This window comes from Carica papaya, chromosome 6 (assembly GCF_054855325.1).
Source record: "Carica papaya isolate Zhongbai chromosome 6, ASM5485532v1, whole genome shotgun sequence".
Taxonomy (NCBI): domain Eukaryota; kingdom Viridiplantae; phylum Streptophyta; class Magnoliopsida; order Brassicales; family Caricaceae; genus Carica; species Carica papaya.
The window spans coordinates 27749196-27770857 of NC_142314.1; the positions used below are offsets into that span (position 1 = coordinate 27749196).

The 21662-nt window shown below is 34.2% G+C and overlaps 1 protein-coding gene across 2 annotated transcripts; it reads right to left on the bottom strand.

The window, feature by feature from the left end:
* Window positions 1–8437: 8437 nt before the first annotated feature.
* Window positions 8438–10834, bottom strand: LOC110815335 (putative WRKY transcription factor 51). 2 transcript variants are annotated; one of them, XM_088223475.1, is made up of 3 exons: window positions 10483–10834; window positions 10240–10392; window positions 8438–8833 (listed from the first exon to the last, which is right to left on the bottom strand). In XM_088223475.1, exons 1-3 carry the CDS (start codon window positions 10755–10757, stop codon window positions 8635–8637), a joined length of 627 nt encoding a protein of 208 aa, XP_088079601.1. In that variant the 5' UTR covers window positions 10758–10834; the 3' UTR covers window positions 8438–8634. The 2 variants fall into 2 exon arrangements, with proteins under 2 accessions (XP_088079601.1, XP_021898788.2); XM_022043096.2 differs by having other exon boundaries at window positions 10240–10395; window positions 10483–10829.
* Between the last annotated feature and the right edge of the window lie 10828 nt (window positions 10835–21662).

Below are 21662 nucleotides of genomic sequence, written 5' to 3' on the forward strand. Positions count from 1 at the left end.
ATGAAAGGGGCTTATGGATTAATCAATCAATTCAGTTTTTTTTTTATTTTTTCTTTATTTTTTCTCTTTTTCCTTTTTTCTTCTTCATCTTTTTCTTTTGAATTCTTAATAACTTCATTGAAAAATTTTATAGAGCTTTGAACAATTCATATTCTAAATTCAGATATCGCATCGCATCTTTTATGCTTGTTTTTTTTTCTAAAACATTTACATGGTGGTTTAAAAACTTTATTTTCAAAATTAATCTAATGGAGTTTGAAAAGTTTAGTCTACAATTCAAATATGATTTTTTTGCTATGTGTAAGCATCATCAAAAGGGTGCCTTTGAAATTTGGAAAAGATTATAAAAATTTAATAAACATCATATTTCTCATAACATTTATCTATTACTCAAGGTGTAGGATTCTCAATAAATAACAAATGATGTAAATTTCAAAAATTAAAAATTTTCCTCAATCAGTTAAGAATCCACCATCAAATATCATGTTCTCATACACATGAATATAATGGATGTAAAATTGCATGTAAAATTCGACATTTAAAAGACATGAGTCTTACTTTAATTGTTCATGGATCTGTTTGCTTGAAATATTGCTAAATTAGCTTTAATCAAGCATTTAAACTCATAATTGTTCATTTACTTGTGTCCTTAATAATAAGTCTCTTCATCATTTTCTCTTAAAAGAAGATCCTACAAATTTATGGTTTCAGATATTTGAATATGGTATATCCGTTACTTTGATCATTTAACCGACACAATTTTTCCTTTTGAAGAATATTATGTGTGCTTTTATGAATCTTTATCTCACATTAATTTTCAATGTCCTAATCCAAGTTCAGAAAAACGTTTATATTTCTTCATTTATTGTTTGATGAGTATGTTTTTCTCTTCAAATTTGATGTGTTACAAGTACCTAAGGATGTTAATGTCGGTAACATCATCGAGCGGGACATTGGGTATATTACAGTATACCTAAAGTTTATGGTATGGCATGGTATAGCAAGCCAATCACTTGTTGATACAGTTCTAATATTAGAAATAGTTGTAGCCGAGTTCTTAGTTAATGGTGGACTATTACTTATATAAGGCATGATTTGTCAGTTCTTACATGTTACACTCTTCACACCAATAGGGTTTCATCCTTTCTAAGTGTTCAAAGGGATAAGAAATTATGTATAATGGATAGAGTTTGATCTTTTTTTGGCATTTTGTAATTTAAACTCTTATATTGTATTTTATTTAGTTCTTAATATTTAAGTGTACAAGTACATGTCGATTTTTTTTATTTTTTTCTTAGAATAATGATCATTAATTCAAACTTAAGCTTGATGGATATCATCAAACACAAATACAAGAGTTAAAAAAACTATTAACTGTAACGGCTCGGAATTTAAAATGAAATAAATTATAAATTGAATGCGGAAGCTAAATAATAAAGTTAGAGTTTACATTCCTTACACAATAATTTAAAATACCCAATAGGTTGTATAAGAACAAATGAAAAATCAAAGAAATAAATGAAAATTAAATAACTGGACATCTTATTTGCAAATAACTGGGCATCTTATTTGCAGCCCTCTTGTGGATCGGGATCTGGATATTGGTTCTCTTAATATGAAATGGTTAATGAAAGAGTGAGTTGAACTACCCTAGTAAGAATGTCACACTACTCACTGATACAAAAATGAAGGTTGGTAAAAATCATAAAAACAATTAATGGAGCTCTTAATTTAAATAAATTTATTTATTATCAATAAAATTATTTATTGCATACTTACCGTAGTAAGATTTTCAAAACTGACCTATAGAGATAATAACACAAACAACATCATAATCTCATATTCAATTACCTAGAACAACAACTTTCCCTTTTATTCTGTCTACTAGTATCCATAGGGGTTCATAGAGATGTCCTAACTATGCATGAACCCTTATTCAACATTGTCAACTAACCGACTGTCCCTGTACCCCGTCCGGTATGAGTGCTAAAAATACCATCCCTCAATACCCCGTTCGGTATGAGGGTGAAACGGGCCGTCCTCATACCCCGTCCAATATGAACGCCAAAATACCAATTCTCGATACTCCATCTGGTATGAGACAACGTTCATGGTAGGGTTCCTTATGCACCCGGTCCGTCCACTATCTCTCAGGATATCCAGTAAGACTACCATTCATTCATTCACTTAATCAAACAATTCTCTATTTATATTTAATTTTCAGTTTCACAATTTAACTGTAAATTACGCAAAACAAGCAATACATGCATCAAGAAAGCCCAACTTAATCATCTTACCAATTCTAGTGTATTATTATGTATTTAAAACTATAAAATCAATCAATCAGTTAAAATATGATAAACAATAATAAATAACTGGTTCTGCCTCCATTAGTAACCTGTAATTAATATCGAGATTTTTAAAATTATGCAAAATATCGTAGTATTTATAATTAAACTTTAATTCTATAACAGGGAATAAGGTGAAGAATTCTTACCCGAATCAGTTTCCAAAATACTAAACTCTCAACTGCGCCTACTAGCAGTCCCCAGGTTCTTTGAATTTTTATTCGGAGATTAAAACACGCTTCAAGTATCTAGAAATACCCTAAAAATCAAAAATTTGTGTTAAAAATTATTTTCGGTCAATTTTAGAATTCCAGCACGGTGATCCAGCGATAACACCATCATCCACGGCAGCACTTTACCTCGAGCTGGCCGTTTTTGGTCAATTTTAGCCAATTTTGGTCGATTTTATGCTCATCCTTGTGAGAAAGCATGTTAAGAGGTCTTGGTTGGATGAAAAAAGTAAAAAAACATAAATTTACCAGCGGTGAGGTTTTTCGGTTTGCTGGCTCTGCCGATTCACCTTCGTGGTTGGGCCTTTTTCTTCAATCAACTTGTGAAAAATAGAATGGTGAATGCAATGGTGAAAAAATCGCATAAAATGGGAATCGAGAAGAGTCTCATCAGAGGCGATTTTTAGTTTTTTCCACGGCACCACCGCCGGGTTTTACTCGCGATTTCTGGCTCATTCGCTGGTCCTTTTACTCCGATTTGGCCATGGGAGTATTTAAAATTAAAATTTTAGTGAATGAGAAAATTTTTACCTTTTTTAGCGGTCGGCAGTAGTTCCGACGTGGCAGCGGGTGGCGGTCGACTCCCTTCTCCACCGACTGGTTCTTCTTCTCCGGCAGGGAGAGGGGTCGGGGGGGAGGGAGCTGGCAGCTAGGGTTAGGGTTCGGTGTGAAGTGAGATATTTATACCCATCTTCCTTTAATCTGCACCATCCATCGCGTTTGATCTTGACAGTCCAATCGCATTTAAAGAGAATGAATCTGGATCGTTCATTGCGATTTTATCTGGACCGTACGATCGCGTTTAAAGAGAGAACGAATTTAGACCGTTCATCGCATTTAATCACAACCATTCGATCATGCCTGATGAGGGAATGGATCTGAACCGTTTACTCACGCAGGAACAAATTTGGACCGTCTGATCGTGGATATGCGGATTGCCAGCGTGGCCTCCCGCGTGGTACCGAGTCAGTGTGCCTTGCCACGTGGCTCGCTCTGCTTTATCGGTACTACTGACTGGGCGGTCCTACGTGGCACATTTTTTTTAAATTGCGTTTTGACCTTCAATTTCTTTTTTTTTTCAAAAATATTCTTCGAACCCAAATTTTCACCTTTTTTTTCCAAATTTTTTTTCAATTTCATCCTTCACCTATTTTTTTTCTAATTTTTACATTAAATAAAAATTTAAAAATTTAAAAATTATATTTTTATATATTAACTTTAATTTTTAAAATTAATCCCACGCCAAATTTCAGTTTCGGGTATTACAACTAGCTTATGGGAATACAAAGAAATACCAAGGACAAAGTTTTCCTCCATAGCCATAGAGATTTATTCATATAACCTCCTCAGGCCTGCAATAGTAATTTTTTCATTTCAATCTCTACAACCCACACCTATACCCATATATCCCTCAGTAAATAAAGAATCATTAATGTCCAATTTATAAGTACCTTGTGGATGACGAAGCTATCCCATGGGTGAAAACGAAGTTATCGAAACACCCTCTCTTAGATTCTCACTCACCAAGGAGTTATTATTATCACTCAAAAACTTAAGAAAGAATCTCATAGCTTTATTATTAAGGACTTTGAATGAGGCTATCTTTGATCATATATCCATTTGTTCTTTACCCACCAAGTACCCTAAACGATCAATATGAACTACATCATTTGTTCCATTTTTTCAGTTAAACTATTATGTAACCATGAGAGAAAAGAAAGACTAACTTGGGTTTAATTTCTAAAAGGACTAATATGAAAAATAACAACTTCAAAATCAGTGATCAATGGTCTTCTCCCCTTCTTATACATTGAGCAAATGGTATTAATATGAAACTCCTTTTGCGTCAAACGCCACTTTACCAATAAGGTGTCATTATGTATTCTCTATACCATATGCTTAACTCTAGAAAAAATTTTAATGGATGATAGCCACTTCCATATTTTAACCTACCTCTGTAAGGATGATTCAATGCTATTCCTACATCTCATTTACGAAGCCTGAAAATAGTCATATCTTATTATATGCTCTTTATTATATATATGCATAAAGAATAGCTTGTTAGGTGGTAATCGACGGCTCAATGGGATACTGATAATTTTATATATATAAATGAGATAAAAATTTGATTGGATTACTGGTATGTTTCATGTCGACTCTTTTGATTGAATAAGGTTAAAAACCCAAGTAGGATATGGTGAATTTAATGTAGGTGTAACAATCCGATGACCAACTTAAGATGAAATCCATTTATCCCTCCAAATTGAGACCTTTTGACCATTCCCTACTTTCGATCTCAGCCCTCATTGAAGTAGTTCTCTTCTAACTAAGATGTTTCTTTAACTATAGCTTAGTTTAGACCTAGCCTACCTAGCTTCTCAAAAATTGTAATTCCCAAAATATCTAGCCTTTAATACTTGTACAAACAGAGATGAAGGTATTTACACGTCTCAAAACCTATTTTACAAGCATGACTAGAATAAAACATTTGAAATCTTAAAATTCCAAATCCCCCTCACATTTTTAGGTACAAAGTTTCATCGATGATAACCAATAGATGTTGTTTTCGTCTTCCTTTCGACCCTACCAAAATTGAGATATTATTCTCTCTATCTGAGCATACAATATTGGAAGGAACTACTTGTGTTATTACTTTGATCATCACCTCTTTACTTGATAATGTTTTCTCCTTCAAAATTTGAGTCTTTTTGGCCATTCTATCCACCATGAACTAAAAGGTAGATGTAAGAGATCCCCCAAGAGATGTAGGGAGCCCAAGATAGGCTTCATGATTATCTGCCACATTTACTTTTAAAATAAATCTAAAACTCTCTCTTTTAAGCGATCAACTCCCTTTGAGAAGGATATTATTGATTTTTCAAAGTTTGTTTCTTGAATCCTGGCCTTATAATACTCCAACAGAATGTTATTATAACTTTTATATTTTCTTCTATTGCTTGTTAAAAGATTAAACTACCATTATCAACAAAGAGGATTGAGATCAAAGGAGTTGATTTATAAATTTTAACACCGTTAAAGAGCCATCCTCTTCTACTCTCCTTTTATAGCTAAGAACGCTTCTACATATAAATGAAAATAATAAGGAGATAAGTGGTCTCCTTGACAAATCTTTCTTTTTAGATAGTCTGATATGGAGTACCATTTAGTAACATAAAGTAAGAGAGTGTCGTTACACACCCGATTACCAAAGAAACAAATCGCTCATGAAAACCTAATTTAGTTAATGTATTTTCAAAGACAACCATAATACATAGTCATAAGCTTTAAAATCTAGTATCATTATAAAAGATCCATTTTCTATAGTAGTGTTTACTTTTACGCAGTGAAATAATTAGAAAAGCCATGAACATTAACTATTATAAATCAACATGTAATAGAAGTTGATTGAGAGACATGAACTATATCATAAGGTAGGAGTTTCAACCAATTAACTATGCATTTAGTTACAATTTTCATGACAACATTACATAAACTTAATAGTCTATAACCCAAGAGGCATTGAGGTTGACTAGTTTTTGAAGTAAGAGTGATGTATGTATGGTTCGTGTTATGGAGCGATTCACGCTTATTCAAATAATCAAGAACAAAAGAGGTTACATCATGATGAAAAACATGTTAGAAATTCTAAAAGAAAATAAGACATATACCATTAGGTCATAAGGCTTTGGTCTGAAATATTGGTTTTAACTCAGTATGCATTGTGATGCTGTGGAAAGGGCAAGTAGCTGGACACATATTAAAGTAGTCACTTTCCATCGAATATAATCCAATGCCCTACTCATATCTCTCTGCTCTAACTCTCTAAATAAGAGTAATAAAAAGAAAAATATGCTCAATGTGAGATGGATGCATAACCTAAAGCCATTTTCATCTTATATTCTAGTTATGGTACTTTTTGCTTTTCTTTTAAGGGCGTTATTGTGGGAGGATTTTGTGCCTCTGTCACCATATTTTAACCAGTCAACTCTTGAATATTGTGCCCATATTATTTCTTCTTTTTATACAAATAATCTAATTTATAATCCTTCTCATTGAACAATTTATACTTACAATAAGACCTCCCTTGCCTATGTAATTGAAACATTTTCAGCTTGGTTTATTTGATATGAGTCTGGATGTTCCTTATAACTTATCATTTTCATTTGAATAAGGCTCTACCATATACATTGATTTTTTCAATTAAACCTCAATCTATAACCATTTGATATGTCCCTCAAGCATTCTCTATAACCTCTTTATAAGTATCTTCCTTTAAGCAAAAAGCCTCATACCTAAATCATTTAGGCATTTTTCTCTATCACCATTCCTATTGAGGATATTTAAGTGAATAGGGGTATGATCGGGTTCATCATGCAATAAGTATCAAACATAGAAATCAGGAAACAAATATATCCAACCTAGGCTAGCCACAAATTTGTCTAGTCTCTCCTAAATATTTTTCACACCTAGTTTTTTCTATTAGACCACACGTGTTTGTACCCTATAAATCCCAAATCATGTAAATTGCATTCCCCTAATATTTCTCAAAATGCATATAGTTTTTCCTCTTTATTTTTTACTTATTTTTTTAATGATGAAATACGATCTCATTCAGGTATCCTCCCACTAACCACAATTATAAAGACTCTGTGCTAGAGTTCTTATTAAGTCCCGAGTTTTGTGCTTTTGATTAAAAGATCCACATAAACTAATGAAACTCCATTTTTTATCATTGAGTCCCGTAGTTAGGATATCATTTTATGTTGATAATATAGACACTTTAATATGATCATTCCATAGCATATTGATTTGACAAGCTCTATTGGTATTAAATGGTCTTAACATTTTTGAAGCACAATGAACTTTTAACTTCTCCCATTTCTGGTTTTATTTTTTATTCTTTAAATTAAAATACTATTTAATGGAGCAAAGACTATAATAGACCTTATAGTGAGTGAATTATTGGTTTCCACCCCAAAATCCAACAATTCCAATATACCTAACTCATGGCTTCCAACAGGGATCTTTACAACTGCCACCGTCATACATTCACTGGTGAACCTCATTCATCATTGCCAACATAATTTACACACTAGTGATTCTCAATTTTTCTTTTCTAACCCCTAACCTTTTTTGTGTGCAATCTTGGCATTACCAAATTATACATGGAAGCTACCACCACTTAAATACATGTCAAATAAATGAGAAGAAACACAATAAAAGCTTCTCAAATTAATTCTTTCTAGTGTTACATATCTTAGTGTATATGAAAATGGATTGTCAAAAAATATGTTATGGCCAAAGAATGGTTAAGTTTTTGAAAGCTAATCAAGTTATGACACCAAGCCATGTCATGAATCCATAAGAAAAAAAATAAACTTTTAATTTATCGGCATAAATTAATAAACAAACACTATAATTTAAGTATTAATAAATTAATCAATAGTATAATCCGTTCAACATGTTAGTTCTCTTAATTTAAGTTTAGAATAGGCCGCGGTCGTCAATATTGTTATTAAGTAATTAATTAAATTGATCATCTCAAAATTTAGAGCTATCGAAATTTAGTCAATTGTTTATATTTTGACATATATATTTTTTTAATTAATCCTTTTAACTTTCTTATATATTATGCTTATTGTAATTTGTGTACAATGCTAGTCTTTTTAAGTTAAATATGATGTAAGCTCATGCTTATTGTGTAACCTTTCAATCTTCCGTTTTCCTTTAAAATATGTAATTTACTTTAACAAAAACAACCATCTTTTCTTGATCATTAAAAAAAAAAAAAAGACAATAGAACATTGAGCCATAAGGTTAAACATAAAAAAGATTATCTAACATCACAAGGAAATAAGATATGGAAGTGAGTCTAATTTACACCAATATATCCTCAAAAATAAAATTTTTGAAAAAGTTTGAGATTAGAAATTTATATATTTTATATACATGTATATAAATATCTATATAACAATAGGTAGTGCAATATTAGAGTATTAGTAGGAATGTAAACTTTGATTTATTTTTAGTAGGAAAGAGGTTGTAAATATAAAATTTCAAGAAGAAGAAGAAGAATGGAGAGGAGCGATTTGTAAAGTAGGGAGCATAAGGGGCATTTTATTGCAATAGACGACATAAGGGCTCTCATGATTGTGAGTTCCTTCATATGTTGTGATCACGTACCTCGGATCATCTCTCTCCCTTTCTATTCTCTTCTTAACGTGGCATCCTCTACTCGAGCACTTGTAATAATTCCTGCAACATATTAAATCTTACTTTACTCCTAATCCAATAAAATAATATATATACATAAAATAATTCCTTATATATTAAAATAGGGATTAGTTAATATATAAGGAAGTGGGTCATTTATGTTATCCACTACTTATTCTCTTCCTTTATATATTAACTTCAAAAGCAACTCCTGATGGAGTTTATACTTTTCACCATTGAAATTATTACCACAACAAAATATGTAACACACACACACACACACACTCTATGTATGTGTATTTGCTGATAAGACAAAATAGTGTCTGTCCAAATTCAACTTGCAAAGGGAGCCTTTTGGACCACAAGCATATATAAATATCTAAATCCTCAACTTGCACTTTCTATACAATACTGTGAGACTGTGTATTATGTGGATATATACGTATGTGTTTATATATATAAGTACTATATTAATGAAACTAAATCTTCTAGTGTGTCCCATCCATAAATATTACTTGGTGAATCCGACGAGGAACTATTTTGTATGTACTTCTAGTTTGAGATACTAAATAATGAAAAGTCATCACAAATCACCAATTTTATTATTAAATGTTCTAATATTTTTCCCTCACATAAAGATTGAAAGCATATAGTTAACAAATATGCATTTGATATATTTGTGCTGAAATTTAATATCTGAGCTGGCCAAAGAAGTGCAGATAGGGAAGCAATATATTGCTATTGTGATAATAACTGATTAGAATGTCATATATACACATATATGATCCAAAATCACTACTTATATATTATATATATCTTTATATGTATATATTAGAACTAGCTAATGTAGTAGCCTTTCTGACGACTGGAAACAAGGTGGATTACTATTGGCTCCCACTATATATATATACTATATGTATCAAAGAGAGAGAAAGAAAATTACACATGTTGAGAAAGAAGTACTTAAGGTATATATATATAGAGTTCATTGGCAAATTGTACTAACACCAGCCAAAACACATTCATCAATTAATGCAGATTGGGTCCATTATTATTGTAACGTTCAAATCATTGATCGACAAACGCCATGAATATACATATGTATATATATGTACATTTATATATAAGAAAATAATAATTCACACACTAGCATTACACACAGTGATTCATTATGATTTCAACTCAAATTCTATGCACTCACTATACTATTATTTCACCTTTCATTTATATCTATATGACTAAAAGCATGTCATTCAGACGTCGCCAAATACTAAACTTCAATGACTGGTCAATTTTGTGATTTTGATATTTGATTTCCTTGTACCCAATTTTAGTCTCTATTAGTTCTTACATATATACATGTATATACATATAAATATACATAGATCTATAATTCATGTCATGTATAATATTGGGGTATTTTTATTTATCAAACTAATTTAATTTACCTGGGATTTGGGCTGTTCTTGACAGATTTCTTTCCGTACTTCCTCCATTTAAACCCATCATCCATCACCTCCATCTCCGATTTGGTCCTGAATGCAACCCTTTGTCCCACTTCCATCTTTTCTTTCTTCACCCCTTCCAAATAACTTTTACATCTTCTGTACACAATCATCAAAATAACAATAACTATAAACTTATTTATCTCAAAAGCAAAATATATAAATTAAATTAATCAATATACTTACATGTTGATTTTATTGGTTGAGGATGTAGGAGTAGGATTATAAGAAGTAGGTGGGCTTGCTCCCTCAATTACCTCCATTGACTCAATATTTTGTTGCGACGACCAATTCTGATCTTGAAGATGATCTATTGCATCATCGAGAAGAAGATAATCCGAGAATTCAAACTCGTATGATGGATCCTTCACGTTTTGATTCGACTCGAACGTGTGGATGGGGTTAGGATTAGGGTTTCCACCAAGTGCATAATCCATTGCCAAGAAGCAAGGCTCAGACATGGTAGTGCAAGAAAATAAATAAGAGCTACTGACTTTTTTCTTAGGTCTTCTCTCCTTATATATATATATATATTTATATGTTACTGTAATTTTAAAAATTCTAATTCAAGTTAAATGTTTATTATAATTATATATATATTGTAGCTGCCGCTGCTCCTTCATGGGCAATTTCGTGGAGAGGCGCTGGGAAGGTGTTTTATGATGCCACGTGCATGATGGCGCAATCCAATGACGTCATAATCACGACGTATGCACGGCCTTACTGCTTTTGAATCTGAACCGGTGTGGGCCCAATCTGTTGTTTTTGATAGGCGGCTCTATTTTTGGGCAAGAAATTATTGGGTACGGCCACTCACACGGTCCATGTTTAGACTGTTGCTCTTATCATGAAGGAATCTTCTTTTAACTTCAGATCGGAATTTGACCAACGGAATCATTTCATTTTCATAAATTTAGAATTGAATTGTTGATTAATGACTGAATAATATTTTTATTTCGGTTATATAATTAGTATTTTACTAAAATATAAATAAAAATATTTTCTTTTAAAAAAATAATAATAATAAGTGTGCATGAGAAGAAGAGAGTAATAGGATAAATCCCACTATCTTCATACAAGCATTATGCAGCCGTCAATTTATTGACTTGTATTCTTAATGAAAATTATTTAAACTCCATGCGAGTGGATGAAAATTGAAACAATGGATGAATTATTTAGTTGTGTATTATATTTATCTGTAAATAATATATCTGTAAATAGTATATCATAATGACTTAAAAATAAATAAAAATTTTCTTTCATATGTTTTATTTTTTTTATTGTAAAATTAAAGAAGTTATCGCCGATCATATCATTAAAATAATTAGATATTAGAATAGACAGCAATTGAGCACTTTCACGTGCTATCAACTAATTATTTAAGATATATTTTGCATGTGATTTAGTAATGATATATTTACTATGGAGTGTGCAGAAGTAATATATATGATTAAAATATACCAATTAATTTATTCACAAATTACACTTTAAGAAATGAAAATTGAATACAAATAAAGAAAATGAATAATTATGATATTTTCATAGTCTTCCTATATTCACTTTCATTCATTTTTCACATATTCTACATTCTCATGACATATTATAGGGATCGCCAAATGGTACAAATGATCTAAGGATAACCTTAGTATATAAAACTACTAATGTAACGGCCCCGGAATTTAAATGAAGATGTATGTATTAAAAATCTTAAATGCGGAAGCGTAATAAAAATCTTGATTAACATCCCTTACACAATAACTAAAAACGTATTCAACATATGAAAAGATAAGCTAATTAAAAGAGATACTCGAAATAAAAACTGTAAATAGAACTATAAAGTCTTTAGGCGTCTAACTCGCCGTTTTCCTGCGGAACGGGCTCGGGAATCACGTCTTCCTGATCTGAAATGGTTAAGTAAGGAATGAGCTACACTAGCCTAGTAAAGACATCACACTATTTCATTGCCACATAAATAAAGGTCGGTAGAAAATAAAAACGACCAATGGAGCATAATTTATAACAAACTCATTTATTAACATAAAAACCTTTACTGTCCACTTACCTCGGTGAGATTCATGAAAATAACCCATGAAAACAATAACATGATAATCATCATAAAATCATATACACTTTGTAACAGACCACATGTCCTACTTTTGCACCTCAATAATTAGACAATAAATTTTCTCTTTTACCAGCCTACTAGTATCCATGGGGATCCATAAGGGGTCCCCGCTACACGTGAACCATTAACATTAATAACCTGATTCCAGGGCCGTCCCCATACCCCGTCCGGTATGGACACCAAGACCATAAACCTCGATACCCCGTCCGGTATGAGGGTGAAACGGGCCGTCCCCATCCCCCATCCGGTATGGGCGCCAAAACACATAAGGTCTTCATACCCTGTCCGATATGAAAGACCACGTTCCCGGTAGGGTTCCCTACGGACCCGGTCCATCCACCATCTCCCAGGATATCTAGTCAGGCTGTCCACATTATCCACTTATCAATTCACATAACCTTTTTGCCATTTTTCTTGGTTTCAATCATCTAATCATACACAAACATGTAAACCAGTAATTAACACTAAACAAGACAAACACAGTATCGGGTTCACCATGACACAAACCATAATAAAAGAAACCATGATTCATGCATACGAGACCATAAAATAATTACATCAAATATCATACTGCATTTAATACTGAAAAATAGATCAAACAACAACAGACCAACAATGTATCAGATTCGGGCTTCATTGGCAACCTCAATCAATTATATATCTATAAAGTTACAAAATATCGTTTAATTATTTATTAAGCTTTAATACCGTGATAGGAAATAGGGTGAGGGGTCCTTACTTGTTTCAGGGCCTGAAATCAGCTCTACAGTGCGCCTACGGGCTGTCCCTAATTTTCCTGAATTTTTCTCCGAAAAACTGAAACGCATTACCGGTAACTGCACGTGTCCCAAAAAATCCCAAATCAGACCTAGGGCCCCTTTCGACCAATATCAAAATTCTGGCGCGGCGGCTCCGTCGCGTTCCGGCGTCGGCACTGCCACCTGCGGTGACGATCCGCCTCGAGTTGGCCATTTTCGGCCGAATTCGGCCAAACTTGCATTGGTCCCTGCGATAAAACAACCCTAGGGCCCTCGGTGGGCCAAAAAATCACAAAAAACTGAGACTTACCGGCGGCGGTGCTCTCGGGTGCTGCGGCTTCTCCAGCGTGAGTCGCATTTTGATGTTTTGCTCCGGTCAACCTATAGAGAAAAGAACGGTGATCACAGTGGTATAAAAATTGCATCGAACGGAGACCGGGAAGGGCCTCATCGGAGGTAAAAATAGAGGGAAGCCGCGGCGGCGCCGCTGGACTTCAGCGGGGTTTTTCCGCCGATTGGCCGGTGGTTTGGCTCCGGTTTAGCCATAGGCGGATTCAGCATCGAAAAACGAGCTAGGGGGAGAAAATTTACCTCAATTGGAGGTCGAAAAATTCTCTGGTGCGGCGGCGGCCGGCTCCTCCGGCATCTGGTTTTTCTTCTCCGGCGAGGCACTGACGGCTAGGGTTTTGTGGTCAGGTGTGGGTGGGGTTATTTATACCCTTTGCCTTTTAATCTCAACCGTCCATCAAGATTAAATCTAGACCGTCCGATCGCGATTTATTTGGGATTAAATTTGGACCGTCCATCGCGATGCGATCTGGGGCGTCCGTGCTTGATTGGATCTGGACCGTTAGTACACGTGAAATCTGGGTCGTCCGTGCGCACATTTGATCTAGGCCGTCCGATCGCGCGCACACGGATCGCCTACGTGGCTCGTCCCGTGTCAGCGTTTTCTTGCCATGTGGCGTGTCTTGGTTGGCCGGGGCTGCTGACCGGGATGCTGTCGTGGCTGCTGCTGCTGGTGTGGCACAACTTTTTTAAATTGCGTTTTGACCCCCGGTTTCTGATTTTCTTTTCAAAAACACCCCCATAATCCAAATTTTCACCATTTTTTCCCAAAATCAATTTCAATTAAATCCAAAAAATAATTTTACCATATTTTATCATTATTATTATTTTTATTTTTATTAAATTAAATTAAATTAAATTAAATTAAATTAAATTAAAATCTTATAAATTAAATATATAAAAAATTAAACTAAAATTCAAATTCAAAAATAAAAATAATAATTTGGGTGTTACAACTAATAAGTTAGTAAGACAAAACTGTTTGTTCTAAAAATCTCATTGAATCATCCCACAATTAGTTCTTAACATAATTGAAAATAGAACCAACAAAAAGCAATAAACAAAGTGGAAAGGTAAAAGAACTATCCTAAAATAAACAACTAAAAGGTGAACATGCAATAAGTTTATTTAATTTAAGATATGACCACAAAATTTATATCATCACGACATTCATGTTAAACAAAACTCTATTTTGCTCCTATGAATGTCATTATTGATGGTGCCCACAAGCAACCTCAAACCACTATAACAGATGACATTATTAGCACATAACAAAGATAATAGAAAGATGATGTTCAATCACTCCAAAGGAAACAAAAACAATAATCATTAAATTAAATCGTTACCTTATCATTTACTAGAACAGTTGGTAATAGCTTGTAAATTAAGTTTGAGTTGGTGAAGCTGTTCATCTCTAGAAGTGAGTTGTTGGTCAACCTCATTTACTAGAATCGTGCCCGGATGATAACACAGAATGGTGGTCGCGACCGTCCATATAAGGCCTAGAAAGGGGTCATCTTGATGGAAGAGTGATAAATGGTGCTATACTAGAATTTGGCCCATGGAAGTAAAGAGCCCCATTGACGTGGATGTTGATGACCAAGGCATCAAAAATACTGTTCAATGCAACAGTTGATTATTTTTTATTAACCATTACTTATGGGGGTGATAGGCAGAACTTGTTTTGAGCTAAGTCCTAAATAATTTAAAATTTTTTGTCAAAAGTGACTGGTAAAAATGGGATCTCTATCACTGACAATTGATTGGGACATACCATGAAGGTTAACAATATTGTGAACCGCAAGAATAACACTTTTGTCGTCATAAAGGAGTAAACATTTAATGAAATCCACAAAGATGTCCTCTCATACTTGACATGGAATAGACAAAGGTTGGAGGAGTCCAGCAGATGAAAGAGTATCGATCTTAACTCGTTGACAGATATCACAATATGAGACATATTCAATTACTGCTTTATGCATCGAAGGCCAATAAAATTATTGAGCAACACGTTTGAAAGTTCTCTGGATCCTTGAATGACCTCGAGTAAGTGAGTGATGAAATTCCTATAGCAATTGTTGAGTGATTTCGGACTTTAGAGGAACAACCACACAATTCTTGAAGTACACTAATTCGTCTTTCAAAGTATAAGGGTCGTTTGGTGTGTTTAATGTTAATTGGGCAATTTTCTACATATAAGGATTCTGAGAATATATTGTCTAAAGATCATCCCATAACTGATGCCTAGGAATAGAAATGGCCTACAATGTATGATTTTCTAATTTTTGTAAGAGTGCATCAACTATGGAATTCTTTTTTTTAGGTTTATAGATGATTTCATAATCATAGTTGAATAATTTAGAGACCCATTTCTATTGCTCAGGAGTGGGGATACGCTGATCTAAGAGGTAGTTAAAATTTTTTTTATTAGTTCTGATGAAGAAATTTCAACCCATCAAAAAGAACTCTAGAATTTAACTACAACAACAACTGCTAGCATTTTTTTAGCATAGGTAGACCAAGTTTGCTTGGTGACTCTTAGAGCTCGGCTCATGTAAGCTATAGGTTGGCCATTTTGCATCAAGACAGCTCTGATGCCATCACTTGAAGCATTTGTTTCCACAACAAAAATCTCATTAAAGTTAGGTAATGCAAGAGTTGGAGTTGATGTTAAAGCTTATTTGAGGTTGATGAAAGCTTGTTCAGCTTCTTCTGTCCAAGTAAATTGTCCATTGTTTAACAAATTAGTAAGTGGACGAGTTAAGATGCCATGATTCTAAACAAATTTTATGTAGTAACTTGTAAATCCTAAAAAGCCTCGCAATTCAATATTAATGGTAGGCTTAAGCCAATCGAGCATAGCTTTTATTTTATTCTGATCGAATTTAACTCCATTTAGTATGATAATATGAGCCAAATATTCAAGCTCGTGTTGTCCGAAGGCACACTTTTTGAATTTGACATAGAAGCAGTGTTTTCTCAGAATATTGAAGATCTATTTTACATGATTAAGGTGCAGAGTCCAATTTAAACTATATATTAAGATATCATAAAAGATAACCAACACAAAGTTACAAAGATGGGGTCGGAATATGAATTCATCATTTCTTGAAAGGTATAAGAGGCATTGCACAAGCCAAGAGGTATCGCAAAATATTGATAGTGTCCATTGTGAGTACAAAAAACTATTTTATATACATCTGTAACATGAACTCTAACATGGTGATATCCACCCGTCAAATATAATTTAGTGAAAAAAGTAACCACATATCATCGACAGTAGGCATCGAAAAGCGGTCCTTAATGGTGATAGCATTGAGAGCTCGATGGTCAGTATAGAATCTCCATAATCCGTCTTTTTTTCATACCAAGAGAACATGTGAAGAAAAAGGACTTGTGTTGGGTCAAATGAATCCTGAATCCAACATTTTATTTATTTATTTTTTAATTTCTGCCTTTTAGAAATAAACGTACCTGTATGATCATACATTGACTGGTTCGGCAGAGGCAACTGTTTGGGCTCTTGAAAAAGATCCTAGTACTCATTTAAAATTTCTTGCATGGCAGAAATCATGGTAGTCTGTGGTGGTTCATGTACGGTCAACGTGTAAACATCAAACAAAGAGTGCCGGTGATGGCCATTTTTGACGAGATTCTTGACCGAAATCATCTAGATGCGTGGAGCCTCCATCTCGTGAGGTTGATGGTCTTGTTCGCCCACCTGAAATTCATGGTTCAGATTTTTCAGTCACAAATGATCAGCCCTAGCTCAGCTAACCATTGAATCCTGAGCACCAAATCGATTCCCATTAGAGGTAAAATATAGAGATCTATTTTGAAAACAATACCTTGAATCCAGACTGACACACATTCAAATCAGCCCTGACATCTCATCAGTGCGCCACTCACAACCTTCACCACAAATGGTGGTGTGGGTATCATAGGTAGCTTTAACAAATTCGTGACCTATTCACTAACAAAATTGTGAGTAGAGTCGCTATTAACAAGAGCTACCAAGTGATGCTGGTTGATGGTGGCGGTGACTTGCATCATCTTGATAATCATCTAATCAGTGAACTTCAGGGTCTTCGGTCTCCGTATTTTCGTCACTTTCATTGGCTCCTTCCAAAAACATAAGTTGGGGATGGTGACATCTATGGTCAACTATGATCTTGTAGTCACAATTGAAGCAGATCCTTTGAGCCTATTGTTGTTGCATTTCTGCCTAAAAGAGGTGTTTCGGTGAGTCTTCATGTTTTCTGCAGATAGGATTTTTAAAAAAGACACTGCTTGAATCGACGAAGCACTCATGGTTTGGACCAAGGTAGACGAAGTCAGGTTACGACCGAACTGGTTGATCATCCTCTAGTAGTCTAATTACTATTCCTTTACTCGAGCTAGGCTAATGGCGTATTTAAGATTTTTTAGGCCTGAACATCAAAATGTCTTCAGCTATTTTGGGCTTTAGCTCGCCCATGAAGGTACCCACCAGGACTAGTTGGGTCCAATCGCTGGCTCAATTACCCAATTTTTTAAATTCTCTCTGGTATTCTCTTAGTGGGCTGATTTAATAATCCCAAACAAGGCTTTATTTGCATTTTCAATTTTGATTAGGCTAAAATAAGCCCATAATTCTTTTTTAAACACGGTTTAGCTCACACATCTGTCTTCTTCTTAGTAGGTTCGACAAAGCTATTGCCACCACTGGTTGGCTTCATCAGCTAGATGGCATGCTGCCAACACCACTTTCTAGTCATCGTGGATGTATTGGTGTTTGAAAAATTGTTTTGTGCGATTGGAATGAAAATCAGCTCTCGTCATCTCTCTCTTTGTCTTTGTCACGACTGGTTTCCTGCTGGCACGGATGATCGAGAGTATGGTTAATAGATCCTTCTGAGTTCAGCACCAATGTGTCAGTAATCCGGAAAACGACATCTTTGAGCTGTTGAAATTTGTCGATGAAGCCCACCTACATTTTGCTCAAGCTATCCTACATGCCACCCATATTAAATTCCAAGTTTTTTATTTATTTTTTGTTAGCAGCCATGACTCTAATACCAATTATTATAGTCTCAGTTAGAACCTTATTTAATTAAGTGACAATCTCTTTTTTCAACGAGGATAAACCTTGATTGGAATAAAAACACACATATGTTTTCATTGAGTTTTCAAGGAGTTAAATAGACTGCTTATAATAACTACCTACTATATGGTTACATGAGTTTATGATAACTATTACATAAATTTAAGATAATTGCTACATAGGTGGAAGACATGTTGGCTGCTGGTGGTTAGCAATTGCTAATATAACTACTGATGGTGTTAATAACTCCTACAGTTGCTTCAACTATTTATATCTGAGTATAAGTTATTCTTAACATGCATCTCTTAGATCTTCAAAGTGTAACAAAAACATGAACACAAAAATGAAATTTAGTTCAGTACAATTATAGAAGACTGAATTCAAAATTTATAAAATTAGGAACTCTGACGCATTTTCATAGTTTTAATGTGTTATAGTGGGATTATTTCTTCGAACTTGGGAATGTTTCCGAGAACCAAACATGTACTTATAGCTCATGTATGTTATGAGACTTGGGCATGTTCTCTAAATTCAAACATATTTGTAAGATCTAATCATATCCCATTTTGTGCACTAATCCAATCAGATGACACAATGGTAAAACTTAAGAGCACATAACAATGTTGTTAAAATTTGTTTTGAATTTTTATTTTTAAACTTTTATATGTTTTATAAACATAAAAAGGAATTATAGTCAGTTGAATATAAAAACATGTTCTGAAATTAGGATAAAAATGTAGCTTGACATTGAAAATAAACTTTTCATTCTTTTAAATTTGGTTAATCTTTTTATTAGAATTTTTTAAATCTTGTATTTTTTTTAATAATTATGTTTATTTGTGTATAAAACTTATACAAATTTAAAAAATAAAAATGCATTAGAGTAGTTGTATCAGTTAACTCAAGGCGTGAATGTTCCCTTCATATATACCACTGCATTCTTTAGAGAAAATGTATTTTTGTAATACCCGAACCCGAAATTTAGCTCGGGATTAATTTTAGCCATTTAAAAATAAATAAAAATGTATTCATAAATTAATTTAATTTAATTGTGTTGAATTTATTGAAAAAATAGGTTAGGAATATTCGAAAATAATTTTGAGAAAAAAAGGTAAAAATTTGGGTTCGATGGGCATTTTTGAAAGAAAAATTAGAAATAAAGGGTCAAAGTGTAAATAAAAAATATTGTGTCACGTAGGACCTCCCAATCAGCAGCCTCGACAAATCAGAGTATGCCGCGTGGCAAGGCATGCTGATGTCGGTGCCACGCGAGGGACCACGCGAGCGATCCGCGTGCCCCCCGATCAGACAGCCCAGGATCAATCTCACGTGCGTGAACGGTCCATATTTATTTCCTCCTTAAGCGCGATCGGATGATCGATATCAAATCGCGATGGACGGTCCATATTTATTTTTTCCTTAGGCATGATCGGATGAACGAGATCAATCGTGATGGACAGCCCAGATCAACACGGGATGGGTATAAATACTTCGCATCACACGGGAACCTGAACCCTAGCCGCGAGCCCCCACAAGAGAAGAAGAACCAGACGCTACAGAAGGAGGTCGACCGCCAACCGTCGCTGCACCGGTGTCACTGTCGACCGCCAAAAAAGGTAAAAATTCTCCCTACCCACTCAGAATTCGATTATGAGCATCCTTATAGCCAAATCGGAATAAAAGGGACAGTGAATGAGTCGAAAACTGTGGGCAAAGCCCGGCGGAGCCGCCACGACCAAAATCTTAAAATCCCTTCAATGAGCCCCTCCTGATTTCTGTTTCATGTGATTTTTTGATCATTGTGTTCATCGTCCTTTTTTGTGCAGGATAGCCAAAGAAAGAACCTCAACCGCGAAGGAGGACCAGCAGAGCTGCCGCACTTGGAGGTTTTCCCCGCCGGTAAGTTCGGTTTTTTGTGATTTCCTGGCAAACCGAGGCCCCTAATATATTTTTCTACAGAGATACGACCAAAATCGGCCAGGGCGGTGGAGCCGATGCTAGAGCACGGCGATGGCGCCACCGTGCCAGAATCTCAAAATTAATCAGGATGAGTTTTGGACACTGATTTTTTATTTCTGGGGTATTTTAGGTATGTAACGAGTGTTTTGGATTTCATAAGAAAAATTTAGAAAACCTGGTACCCGATAGGAGGCGTAATAGACACTTAGACATCTCGGAACACTGATCCGGGTAAGATCCCTCACCCTATTTCCTGTTACGATAAATTGAGGCTTAACAATGTATAATTTCGTATTTTTTATAAAAAAATTAGAAAACTCTACAAATAATTACAGATTACTAATGGAGGCGGAATCGGTCAGTTCACAACTATCTTGATTTCCCGTTTATTTTCCTGTACTATTCTACTTGCTTGATTGATCCATCATATAATTAAAATTATTATTTTTAAATTATTATTCTATTTATTGATTGTCTAATCGTGATTTTTATCTGATTCATTAAATAAAGGCCTCAATCACGTTTCTTAATTGTTGAGCTATGAAATCGTACTATTTGCTTAAATATCGTTTTATTGATCTGTGAATAAACAATGAAATATTGGTATTATGTGATTGGTTGTTTTGTTGATGGAAATCTATATGTGAAAGAATTACTAGGTACTTGGGAAAGGGCGGACGGGCCCGGTATATAGGAAACTCTATCATGAACAATATCTCAATCAGACGGGGCTGGGAAGTCCCTTACCAGTAAGGTTGGAGAGATATGGTTCACTCTCATATCGGACGAGATATCGAGGCGGTGGAATGTTTATCACCCATTATCGGATGGGATATAGAGATGGCTGATTAATTGTTTAAATTGGATATTGGGTTCACGAATATGGGGACATCTCTATGGACTCCCAGGGATACCAGTAAGTAGGTAAAAAGAGAAAGTTATCGTCTCTTATTATTATATACATGAAAATAAAAAATAGTATAAATATGGGTCTTCATAGGTTATTTTTGAAAAAACTCGTTACATAAATACATAATAAATGGTTTTCTTTATATTAAATGAATTTACATCAAATTAAGGGCTTTATTAATTT